Below are 13,587 nucleotides of genomic sequence, written 5' to 3' on the forward strand. Positions count from 1 at the left end.
ATTGCCATCTTTATGAAATAATTGTGAAAAATTCTGAGGGAGGGGCAATGATTTTTATTTTTTCAACTGGGGGGGCATGGCATTAAAAAGGCTGGAGACCACTGCTTGTTAGTAAGGTCCCTGCTCTGCAAGGGGATGTTTGTGCCTCTATGTGCACATGAACGGAATTAGGAAAATCACCCCAGGTTTGAAAAAGGAGGACCCAAGTCAATGCCCTATCAGAGAGCTTTGTTTCATCAACACGTTTGTTTACAGGCAGATGTTCAAGGTGGAGACTCTGGCAGATGTCATTTTTGCTGACATATGACTGGGTGGTGTCTTTGGACCTCGAAGGCAACTACTTCCATGTCCCCATCCACCGGAAACACTGGAGATTCAGAGCTTAGGCAATTCAGTATGCTGCCCTTCAGTTTTCTCTCTGCGTTCGACACCCCAAAATATTGTTGACAGCAGGCGAGGCTGATCCTCCTATTTCCCCTTTCTATTCCCATAGGTATTCCCCACCCTGGACAACTGGCCCATGAAGGCTTCAATGAAGTCCGGAGCACAAGCTATCCAGATGTGCACCAACCTGCTCTGGGAACTGGGATTGCCTGTTAGATTTACCAGGTCACCACTGGCCCCATCCAGACTAACAGTGTTCCTTGATGCACTGCTAAATACAGAACACTGCATGATTCGGCCAGCAGGGCACAGGGTCCAGTGTGTAATACAAACAACTGCCTTTATGAGGCAGACAAGCGCAATAATGGCAAGGGAGATCATGACACTTTCGGAACTTATGCATCGTAATGGTGCCACTGGGCCTGCACAGAATGCATCTCCAAAGGACAGTGCTATCAAGAGCCAGCCAGACTGACATTTGATGACCGAGCAATTGTAAACAGCCATGAGGTGTTGAAGCGTCTGTCCAGACCTGATGGTGTCAATGTATTTTCGTTGTTAGGTCAAGGAGCTCGGTGATGTGTCACTAGAAGTTTGGCTGCCCACTCTGTTCTCCTCTTGAACAAAGGTGCGTGGTCACGTTACAAACGCAGTGCATTTAATTATGTATTCTAGCCCTATGTGGAGGGAAGGGCGTTCTTAGTGACAAAACACAACACAGCAACAAAGTCCGACCTTCTCAGGAAGGGGTGAACCTGCCCCTACACCTTATGCAAGGAAGCTCAGAACATTTGCACATGAGCTGTGAAACCTAAAATCAACCGAGGAGCAATGGGGACATAAAGTCATCAGAGAGAGGTCCAAATTGCAGAGGTGAGAACTGGATCAGGCAGACCTGGAGGATCTGTTCTACCATTGGGGGAGACCAATGACCAATCCCTTTGTGACAAGTTAAACTGGCAAATGTTCTTCCTTCGCTTCTTGGGGATGCGTTCTCCATAAATTGGGATGGAGAATCAGTCTATGCGGTGCCTCCCATCTCTCTGTTACACTAGCTGTGCTCCGGCAGTGCAGCTTCTGCGCGGACCTTTTCACACCAACCCGTCCACCACATACACACTACAGAGAGCTATTCTGACCATTGAATACTTTCACGTATAACTTCTGGCAAACACCAGCCTGCTGAGGAGGGATCAGGGCAGGGTACTACTTCACAGCATGGTCGCCCTCAAATCCTTCACTGTGGCTCCTACAGTTCTAGAACTCGGACATCCGAGTCTCTTTTAGGACTCAAACTCTCACAACATCCAGCCACGCGTACCTGGCTGCAATGTCTGACGTAGGGAAATGCCAGGGGCAAGCACATTGTTTGTACAACCATCACCGAAAAAGGGTTTGTTCCACAGGTTCCCGCCTGCATGGAGCTGGTAACCAATGTGGTGCTTGCTTGCCTTATGTTTAGAACCTACGCATGACTGTGAGCTTGAATTTCCTCAAAGAAAACCAGCTTTCCTTTCGGTTGTCCCCTCAGTTGGGTGAGTAGGAGCCATTTAGGTGTTTTTAGCCAAAGAGGTGTTCATTAAATCTAAACCTTGCTACAAGAATGTCAAAGCAAAGTTGCTTTGCTTCTTGTTATACATGTGTTTACATAAAACACCATCGCAACGCCATTCGTTCCCCATTATGCCTTGCGGCATAAAGTAAATCAACGTTAAGCGGGCCCTTTGTATGGAGAAGCAAAATGTGGAATTTGGGTAACGTCCTGTACTGCAGCTACCACGTTCAATTCAATGCCAATGCCCCTCTCTAGTGGCACTAAAGCGTCATTAAGCCCAGACTAACAAGCACTGGCAAAGTCCATAGGTCCGGCTTTGGCAAGCTGGTGTGATGATTATTTGTTTTTTTTAAATGTATTGCAGCACGTGCCAAAACAAACAGAAGGAAAGAATGTTGCCTAATCATGGAGGCTGTGAGCTTGCAATTAGAAGTTTAAATCTGAAAGATTAATCACTGCACTTCATTTAAACAGAACACTATAAATTCTCCTCAGGAGGTATGTGTACTTAGGACTGACATGGACACTCTTTTAGTTTTAATACACATCGCAGGAAAATATAATTTTTAGTACAAAGAAAAGCTACAGATGGTTTTTCATTGATGTAACCTTAAGTCATAGTTTAAAAACGCAAGGATGACTAAAACATAAAATGAGATACAAAATTGGCAAAGTAAAATATTGACCCACCATCATGGGAATGAGGTACATTTATTTTCACTATTGTTACAAAGATATAGGGTGCAGCCAGACCTAATTGTCCTGAGCCTAGCTCTAAATTAGGCCCTGTGTTCCACTCTAAGGGGCATATTTAAAAGCGCCACCAAAGCGCCGCCATTGCATCATTTTTTTTAGGGCGTGTTAAAGTGGCATTTTCCCTGTGCCATATTTACAAAGTGGTGCAATGCAAGCATTGTACCACTTTGTAAACCCTTGCGCCACTTTTTGCCTGCACTGGGCATAATGTATACAAGGAGGACGTTCCCCCATTAGGGTAACCAAAAAATTGTGCAAGGGAATCTAAGAGATTTCCTTGCACAATTTGTTTCACCACTTTTAACACCTGCTCAAAGCAGGCATTAAAGGGGGCATACCATTATCTATAATGGGCCCTAATGTACTCTGCAGGAAAATGTTGGTGCTACTCCTGCAGAGTACATCAATAGCATAAAAAAATTATGCTATTACCCCCAGCTCTGCACCAGTGTGCTGTTTTTGAAATACAGTGCACACATGGTGGTGGTAGGGGCGCAAAGGGGTGCAAGGAAAGTGGCGGTGCACTAGGTGCAGTGCCACTTTTCATATATCTGCTCCTAAATGCGACTACAGTTCAGCTCATTACAAAAAATCAGGATAATATTAGTGGCTTGTAATAAAAGTAGGAAGACAAGGCCTGGAAGAAGTTATGATTTCAGACATCAGAAACAGAGGTTTTGTAGGGCTTGGTGATGCACGTTTGATGGGCTCCTGACAGACACATCTGAAGGGATGGGCATTTTACCTGTTCATTAGTTCAGGACGTTTTGGTCTTAGTCGTTCCACAGACCTACCACCTTGGAAGGTATTGCTTTGGTATCTGTACGCAAGGCAAGCAATCTATTGTTAGAAGTATCAATACGAAGAACAAATTACTTACCTTTGGTGACTCTCTGTCTAGTGGATACTCTGTCCAACCAGATTCCTCACCACTATCCCACCTCCCTGTTCTGTAGAATTAAATCTTTCCCATCTAAAAAGGTCCCAACCTAGAAATCTTGACATTGGTCAGGCCAGTTTGAGGATGAGCTCTGTGTCTGAGGGTGCAAACAAGCCCCTGAAAGAAACTTACATCAGTGTGCATGGGCAGTGCTTATATGCCCCTTTAGATATTTCTGAAGCAGAATGAAGTTGGGGTGGATCTGAACAGCACCATCCCCTGACACACAGGAGTGCTCCTTTAGAGTTTTTCTGGAACCAGTCAGACACCTGGGAAATATTCACAAGGTGATGAATGTGCGGGTATTTAGATTATCCAGCAAAAACAGCATTTTTGAAGGTAAGTAACGTGTCCTTTTTGACCTATGTAAATCAAAAAGCAACATTTCTAATTCAAGGGTGTGTTGCTGTCGCTAAATGAGTAAATACTTTTAAAAAATGCCTGAAATGTCTTCAGTTGCCGATCTTGAATCTGACCTGATATGTGAGAGAGACCTCAAACAATGAGAAGAGGGCTGCTTTGCTTTTAGACGCTGATCCCTGACCTGACCAGAGGTCGCAGGAAGGGCTCACACACTCCTAAGCAAGGTAGATGCTGGCTGCCTTACCCTGAGCTGAAAGTCCCTTTACTGACCAGAAATATGACCCAAGTCCTCTTCAACAAATGCCTGCTACGCCTGGAGGTGCCGAGCCCTGACCACATACAAGAAAGTTTTCCATACGCTCTATAAGATGATGGCTGCCACCCCTTCATCTGCAGATGCTTCATCAGTGCAGAGCTGTGAGGAAGGCCCAGGGCTCCCTTTAACCTGAAATGTGTTACAACTTGAGGCGCTGATACCGGTGTGACCGGATATATGAGAGGTCCCACAGACTTGTTGACAAGATATTTACTACTGAAAAAACCCTCGCATTCTTCACTAAGACCAGTGCTTCACGTTAAGGTGCTGCTGCTCGCTTATCTGGCCAGAGATGAAGGAGAGGCCTCGTGTGCAATGCTCACTGCGGTTAGATCTGAACACCACATTCTTCATCGTAAATAAATACTGCAAACACACGGGGGAAGCATACAGCCTACAAAGCACACTGCCTGCTGGACACAGAGATGTCTCTTGCACATAATTAAGTCTAGCTAATTCTTTTTGGCTAAAATGAGCCTTTAAATTGCTTTTACAAACCACGTTTTTAAATAAAACTGAGCTTTGAAATCAAGTCACTAGACTATCAAAAATGTATTTTCGTAAAAAATATTCATTGATTTCAGTCCTGAATTATTTGCTTTTAAATGTTGTTAGACAATTTGTAATAAGGGCATCGCATACATGTATTTTCACCTCCTTAATTACTTTTGGCTGTTAGGCCAGTTACACTGAGCTTGGGAAAACCATGTTCCAAGTTCAAGATTTTCAGTCTTCGAGTGTGCCAAATTTTGCGCAGATTGGTAAAAAAGATCGACGTTTAAAAGAGGATCCCAAAGCATGTGACTTTTTAAAAATAGTTTGTAATTTTCCATTGCATTACTCTGAAACCTATGAACAAAGGTCCACAAACCTTTAGTGGCAGGGTATCTTTTCATCATTCAGTATCTTTTATTTGTTTGGTTAATGTTTATGCACTTGTTTTGGATATAAGCCAAAATGTAGCTGTCAAGTGTATTTGTGCTAACTATGTATATATTCGTAAATGTCCGGGATCAAGTAGGCACAAAATATTGTTTTCCTGTGTCATACAAATCTATTCACTGTACTATTCCTTCAAGGGAATTCATATAATGACCCTTGGAGGAAATTAGTATTATATATCGTATTTTGACTATTTTTTTAGGTCACTATTAATTGTACTGGGTTGACTGTACTATGTTTATATCTTTTAGCTTTGTAACAGATGGTAATGATTTTAATTACTTTAGCAATATTTTTTTCATTCATTCATTTCATCCATTCATTCACTTCATTCAGTCTGAAATCACTGGAAAAAGGATGATAATTTGTCGCAAGTGGCAAAAAAAAAAAGACTGACTTTGCCAATTAGGCGAATGTGAAGTGTACATTCACAACACTCCCTCCCAATGCTCATGAATGTGTAGAGAAAAATAGACTAGAAGCAGCAGAGATGGGAAGTCCCTGTTCCACGACACCTAAGTGGAGCCGCCGTGGGCACATGCCCACAGATAAGAGCCACCACACCAATTCCTCTGGCCTGGCAAAGACGAGCGGGTTTACAAATACAGTCTGACCATCAAGCCTTGGCAAAGGATAGGAACGGAATTGTTTATTTTCTCCAGAACATCATAACTGCTACACACTTTGTTTTTGCCTGTGGGCTGGGAGGGGTCTAAATGGGACCCCCGACCCCGGCCTAGGACGAGATCAGAGAGAAGATCTGTGCTAAAGGCAAAAAGTTACTGTTTCTGCTATCAACTAAAACTAACTAACTTAAACCAGGTTTACACTCATGTCATTAGGTCGAGCGTAAGGGTACAACCTCCTGTATACTTTAAATTATACTTCTTCTGTGGGCTTCCAGCTATTTCATTTATTAGTTTCAGTGTCATTTAAAAATCCATGCTTGCTAGAGGTCAGTCATGTCTTTGTGTCCCTCATTCTTCTGTGTGGGAGCAGGGACCTACTACAGTATAATTACACTTTTTATTTTGTCTGTAGGGGACTTTTTTTTTTACTTTGTTTCCTGCTCCTGTCCAGGGAAGCTTCTTTTTTTCATTTGCATTATTCCTGTGATCTTAGTTTTAAACAAGGCTATAAATCAGGCTGTCATCTTGGTCACATTTGGTCTTTGTTGGCTCTCTGCCGTCTCTCGCAGCTGCCTGGCTCCCGCCCTTCCTTGGCTTGTATTTTCTTTACCAAGTGTGCCTGTGTGTGTGCTGAGAGCAAGGACGCTTGTAATTGCTTATAGCCTAGGCACCCAGCTCTACCAGGGCTCTGCAATCCTTAGAGACAGGCCGTCTGCCAGAACACCTCAGTTCTTACAGTCAGTACACTCTGCTGTTCCTGTACTGGGACCTCGGGCTCAGCTCCATCAGTGCACCTCAGTTCACACACTCCAAGCCCACAGCCATGCCAGAACTGCACACACGCTTTCTCTGCCAGAGCACCTCGGTTCTTACAGTCAGTACACCCTGTGTTAGTTCCAGTACTACTACCTTGGGTGCAGCTCCATCAGTGCACCTCAGTTCTACCCCAGCGAGGTCACTTCCTTTCCTATACTGGGACCCCGCTCAAATACAGTTCCATTACAGCAGTTCAATTCTAATATTCAATCCCACTGCCAAGTAAATTCTGGACCCAAAAGAGCAAAACACATCTCAGCCAGTGCACCTCAAGGCTAACATCCAACACCACTATTGATGGGAACCACCACAGCGCCACCAGAATCCATGAATTCTAACATTCAGTGCACATTTCTTATCAGTACTAAGGCTCACACACGCCCTTCAGGACTCCTCGCTTCTGTAGTTCAGAGGCAATGCCACTCCCATACTTGGCCCCAATCGCAGCTTCACGAGGGCAGCTCTAGGTTAACACTCGGCAACACTGGCATGCCAGTACTAGGTTCCACACATTGCTCCACTAACACACCTCGCTTCTAATCTTGTGTGCCCATTACTATTTCAGTAATGCAGCCCACATACAACGTGTGTCAGTGTGCTTCAGCCCTAACCTGCAGTGCCCCATTCTTCCAATACTAGAAATTACACTGCGCTCAGTTTCTCATTCCTCACCCGCTGCTTTTCTGTTATTCCAGCACTGGGCCAGGACACAGTTCTGTCTATACCCCAATACTGATCGGAAGCGCCCCAATATTGCTGTATTGGTGTTCACATACAACTCTGCTAATGCACCTCCTACTGTTCTGCAGCGCCCTCTGCTGTTCCACACTCTGACTTCTGTTTGAGGACGTGGGGAAGCCAATAACATCTATTGTTAGCTGCCATCTTTATTTGGGAGGGTCTGTTTCACCTATCTCACTCCGTTCTTTCCTTTTCTCTGTTTACTCTCAACGTTTTCTTTCTCCACCACTTTTCTCTTTCCAACTCTTAAAATCCACATGTTAACAGTTTTGCTCTTTCTTTCAACTGTTTATTTCTACTCCTCCCCCTTTTTTATATTTCCCTTTTCCTCTTGCTACCTCCTCCTTCAAACTCACAAAAACTTGGGCCCATATTTATACTTGGTTTGCGCTGAATTTGCATCATTTTTTTATGGTAAGTCAGTGCAAACCCTACTCCATATTTATACTTTGGCACTAGACACGTCTAGTGCCAAAGTTATGTAGTTTACGTCGTTTTCTAGAGGGGAAAACCTGCCTTGCGTCAATGAGATGCAAGGTAGGCTTTCCCGTCCAGAAAAAGACAATATGGGATCTGCGCCATATTTATCCCCATGCTAAAATCCAGCATGGGGGAATGGGGGCCTTAAATAATGACGCTAAGCTTGCTTAGTGCCATTATTTAATGCCTGGGTCTGGGCAGGCGTAAGGGGACCTGTAGGCATATTTCCATGGTCAGAGACCATGGAAATTGCCCACAGATGCCCTTCCCTGGTCCCGGGGACACCCCCACCCACTCCCCACCCACACCAGGAGGTCACCCAAGGATGGGGGACCCATCCCAGGTAAGTCCTGGGAGTAGTTTTTTTTTTTTTCCATCACCGCTCGGAGGCCCTTACTTGGGGCCCCCTGCACGGCGCTGGCCCCAATGGACATGCCCAGGGGACATTCTTCCCCTGGGCATGGCCATTGGGGTGGTGCGTATCTTTATGTGTCTATTTATGTTTTACTATAAATCCCTCTTTTTCCCATCTGCATGTGGAAGCCACAAGTTACTTTTCGAGACCTGAAGTGTCAAAGTGGTTTTCCCATTCTGTGCCTGTGGGAAATGTGTCAGTACATAATGCCTTGGTTCTTTTGCTGCTTGTTGCTCTCACCATCACTCTTTTTTTCTCTAATGCTCAATTTTATCTTTCTTTTCACAATTCTTTCATAATTTTTTCCTCTTTATCTTTCATTTGCTAGCTTCCGTCCCTTTTTTCTTTAGTCTCACATGTTTGCTCTATTTTTTTTCTTAGTTGTGTTTTCATCTTTCGTTCTTTCTTTCCCTACTTTCTTTATTTCTTTGCGACCCCCTTCTCTTTCTTCCTTTTGTCTGTTGTATTCCTTTCGCTTCTCTTTTTCTGCCCCATCCGTTTTCTCCCCAGAGGCCTAATTATTAATGGAGCAACAGGTGCAGTGGCACTTGGGCCCAGAGACCTATGGACCTCACTCAACTCTAATTACTGCTGTATTTTCTTACAAAAATTGTAGTCAACCATTTTCCTTTCGTACTCCGGGGCCCAACCGTTACTACGTCACTTGTTCTCTCCATCTTTTCTCCTGACTCCCTCTTTCCTTTCACCCGCCAATCCGTCCCAAATTATATTTTTGCTATGGTGTTTTGACCATTACACTCTAATGCCAAAAGTTTAGTTCTGAAAATGTTTATATAATAATTGTATATGTTTTAAGATAGAGGAAGAAGGTAAATGGAAGTGCTTTAAGTTAAATGCTGGTCCACTGAAATTATATGGCAGGAATATACGAAATTATGAGGCAGGGTTGACCAATTTATGTGGCAAGAAAGGGCCAGTTATGAATTTACAATGCCAATAGCTCTAACCCAAGAAAATGCAAGACATATTGCATTGCAAATGCTTGTTTTAAATTTCTCTTTCTGTGTTATATTCAGCAACCCCTGACCTCAGCAAGATTGAACAGCATGAACTGGAACGAATCAGACAACACAGGAAGGAGCTGCTGGATGACATTCAGGTGAAGACCTGCCCCTCTCTTCCCATCTGCTCCTCCCTCCTCTGTCTTCACTCTCTTCCTTCAAACTGTGTTCTTGATTTGTCACACTTAGCCTCCTGTCTTTCACTTGGCCTGTAAAATAAGGCGGTTAATACTTACAGTGCAAAGTCTGCAGGCAGGGCTGGCTTTAGCACTGGTGGCACCCTGTGCAACAGTCTTTTTTGGCACCCCCACCCCATGACCACCTGCTCAGATGACCTCACTGCCACCCGGTAAATGTGCCCCTCATCTCTCCATAGTCCCTCTCACACACATTCATTTGCTTTAAAGCTCTTGTAAAGGCTGGCCTTTCTAATCAACTCAGCTTTGCACACAAAATATAGTTCTGTTCTTTGCAGCAGGCACATTAACCCTCTGTGCTACTTTATGGAGAGTCAAAGCTGTCACTAGACAAAACTCCATTTCTCTCTCAACATTAATCACAAGAGTTATCTTTACTGTTTAATTGCTTCCAGAAGGCTGGCCGCACAAGGAACTTATCAGCAGGTGCTTTTAAATGGCAATTTTGCAAGTTATTGCTAAACACAGCACCCCCCTGAGGTCAGCGACCCCACTTCAGGTCAGCACCTGGTGCCACCGCACTGCTCGCACCGCCTAAAGCCGTCCTTGCCTGCAGGGCACAGGATTACATTGTGTCTAACACAGACTTTCCAGTAGCCATGAGCAAATCGATTCAGGCAAACTCTAAAATACCCACAATTACATATGATTTGAATATCAATAAACGGAACACATTTCCGGGGTTGTATGATGGAACCATGCATCTGGAACAACACATGCCTTAATAACGCAGTTGGAACCATGACTTTCATTGTAAAAGCATGCCTAGTAAAGTAACTATCCCGACACCCCCCACCTGCCCTGAGCCCAAAAAAAACCCAATAAGTAAACTTCCCCAATCCCCCACCCACCCTAAGCCCTAAAAGAAACTAGCTCAAACCCCCACCCGCCCATAAAACCTAAATTACCCCAACACCGCCCACCCAACCTAAATCCACCCCACCGCAAAAAACTACCCACCAACCCTTCCCCAACCCCACTTATCTCACCACCTCCTTGCCAGATCCTTCCTCCTCTTCTCTCCTCACTCCTCCCTCCCTTCCTCAAACCTTCCCCCACCCCTTTAAAAATAAACTATCCCGCCCCCCACCCTAAGCCCTAAATAAAAATACCCAACCCTCCCACTCCTGCCCGTAACAAAAGAAAAACAAAAACAGTCCAACCCACAACCTAAGCCCTTTAATGAAATAATCATGCCTGGGAATTTTAGTAAATACCTCGTTGAATGACATCAGTTGTTCCCTTCTGGAAACAGAAGACTGGTTACAAGCAGTTCGTCTGAGATCAGTTCCAAACAAGTGCACCACATTTACTTTTTGTACAACAGGTGAATAAATATATATTATTTTAAACATCTCAGTAGGATGCTCAGCTACAGCAGAAATCTGTGTGTAGCCTGCAGATCATATATTTCAATCTTAGCTGGACGGTTGTGACCTCTCAGTGCTACCAAAAATAAAAGCAGTACTGTCCAGCCAGCCATTACATCACTTTTAGAAAGATGAAAGTATAAGACCTGCCAAATCTAATTAAAACTTCTGATGTGCAAACTAGACACAAATCCCAGAGGCAGGTTTGGCTGAGTGCGGCAGAGCTGTATGTGTGTTCAACTTGCAGGTCAAAGGCAATCAGATGGGGTAACTCAATTGCTGCAGGGGTTTTTGTCTAATATGTAGGTGGATGGACTTGTAATACTGCCAATACTGCCCGTGGGGCATTCGCCATGTTTGTGATGCAGTATCCCATCTGCCAAACTCTAAATAAGGCCCAGAGTTCTCCAACCTTGGCTCAATCTCGTAGGCACATATATTGTAATTCTATCATAACGAATTGAGTACCAGTGAGTACAGGGCCGGATGGGGAACCATAATTAGTTGTGGCAAAATTGTTAAAATCACTGCAGGAGGCAATGACTGTAATGGAGTCATGAGGACTTTCACGGTTAGGTCATGGTACCATATCCAGGTATGAAAGCAGCTGCCTGGCGTGCAGCTTCAGGGAAAGCGCCAGGGTGGCACAATGACCAGTCTGGTCCTGCCTGAATAGTGTAAGAACAATACCTGTTATTTGGAGCACTTTTGTAGGACAAATCTGTGGAAGCCGCAGTACAATGAGGTATTGTAAATGTGCATTATTTTTTAAATACTGTTATTACATGATCACCGTCCTTCTTTTTCAGCACACCTTTCATTGTTCTTGGGTTTAAAATATCTCTCTTTCACTTTCTCTTGCCCTGTTTTCATTTCTTGCATTCCTATTCTTTGCAAAAATATAGTAACGTTTTTTTATCTTCGTCACCCTCAGAAGCTGAAGCATGAGATCGCTGAGGTCTTTGCACAGATAGAAGATTTTGAGAGCACGGCAGAGAGGTTAGTGAACGCCTAGATGTGTGTCCTATTTACATTAGTGACTTCGAACTTACACTTACTTACCAGCCATTACTGCACAAGGGCTTAGGGCTGAGAGGCACCGGTGCTGCTTAGACAGTAGGTGGACAGACGCAGTATGGCACTGGCTAGTGTCCGTGAGGAAGCAGGCACATAGTGGTGCAGTACTGACACCCAGTGGCCAATAACAGTGACAGCTTGAACAGGAAGTTTGAAATGTGCTCATATCCTGAAGGCCTTGCGGGATAGGCCGCATCAGTGACACGCAGTGGCCGGATGTATTTCGGGACATACATACGTGACACTCTTGTTGGTGTAAAAGGTCATTTATTAGAACAGGATTTAACACAACAATATTTCAAAACATTAACTGTATATCTTTTAAAGCAAACTTTAACTTTTTAGAACTCCCTCTCCTTCATTTTCTCCACAAATGTCTCCCTTCAATTTTCCTGCCGTATATGCTCCCCTATTCCGCCCATGCCTTCCTTGCCTGTAGCCTACCCCTCCCTGCTCGGATGCTTCACCTCCTTGTTTTCCCCCTGGAAGGGTGGACAAAGCCGCACCTGGCTCTCCACCCTCCCCCATCTCCTGCTACCTCTTCACAACTCACCTGTCCTAAATGACTGTTGACCCCAAACCTACCTGACCTATCTACCCTACCTGAATAAACCTTTCCTCCCCCTGTCTTCCTAAGCTGGGTGGGTGGGTGGTCCTAAAATAAATCCTTCCCTCTCCTAAGTCGGCGCGCAAAGAGGCCCGACCCCACCCTCCACCCCCCTTATAAACTACTCTAACCCCCACCCCCACTTATCCCTAACCAATCAGGCGCCTAGTGCGCCACTTCCCCTGTCCCGAATCCCCCCGCGGAGAGACTAGACTGTGTCTCTCTCTCCGCGGGTCCCTTCATCGGGACATACATACGTGACACTCTTGTTGGTGTAAAAGGTCATTTATTAGAACAGGATTTAACACAACAATATTTCAAAACATTAACTGTATATCTTTTAAAGCAAACTTTAACTTTTTAGAACTCCCTCTCCTTCATTTTCTCCACAAATGTCTCCCTTCAATTTTCCTGCCGTATATGCTCCCCTATTCCGCCCATGCCTTCCTTGCCTGTAGCCTACCCCTCCCTGCTCGGATGCTTCACCTCCTTGTTTTCCCCCTGGAAGGGTGGACAAACCCGCACCTGGCTCTCCACCCTCCCCCATCTCCTGCCACCCAGGGAAACCCGTGAGGCGTTTCGCTGCCCCACCCCTTTCATTTTCGGGTACACAAGTTCGTACCCCATATGCTTTCCAGCATTAATCTCAGTTCTGTGATATAGAACGCGTTACCTATCTGTGACAGATGCACCCCGTCATCGCGGAATAATGCTTGCTCCTGCTCTTTTATGTCCCCGTGTCTTAAAACCTTGATCCCTTGAGCCCAACAAAACACTTTCATGGCTCTGTTCAATTTCTTTCTAGCCCGCTCAATGGCTCCATGGTTGATCGCCCCTTTCCATGCCCTTCTTGGCACAAATTCTGTCCAAACCAAACTTGTCCCGCATAGCTTCCGTTTCAGGAGCTCCAGATCCCTCTGCATCAATTGTATCAGAGTGAGTCCCGATAGCTTCACTAAGTCATTCTCTCCCAAGTG

At 44.7% G+C, this 13,587-nt stretch overlaps 1 protein-coding gene across 2 annotated transcripts in view; it reads left to right on the top strand.

The window, feature by feature from the left end:
- CYTH4 (cytohesin 4) overlaps nt 1–13,587 on the top strand; it is a 183,183-nt gene that overhangs the window by 87,478 nt on the left and 82,118 nt on the right. The window contains exons 2-3 of one of the 2 annotated variants that reach the window (XM_069231369.1): nt 9,375–9,457; nt 11,861–11,925. In XM_069231369.1, the coding sequence (XP_069087470.1) occupies nt 9,375–9,457; nt 11,861–11,925 (148 nt within the window). The remainder of the gene's footprint in view (nt 1–9,374; nt 9,458–11,860; nt 11,926–13,587) is intronic. The other variant, XM_069231368.1, reaches the window with a different exon arrangement.

Source organism: Pleurodeles waltl, chromosome 4_2, assembly GCF_031143425.1.
Source record: "Pleurodeles waltl isolate 20211129_DDA chromosome 4_2, aPleWal1.hap1.20221129, whole genome shotgun sequence".
NCBI lineage: Eukaryota > Metazoa > Chordata > Amphibia > Caudata > Salamandridae > Pleurodeles > Pleurodeles waltl.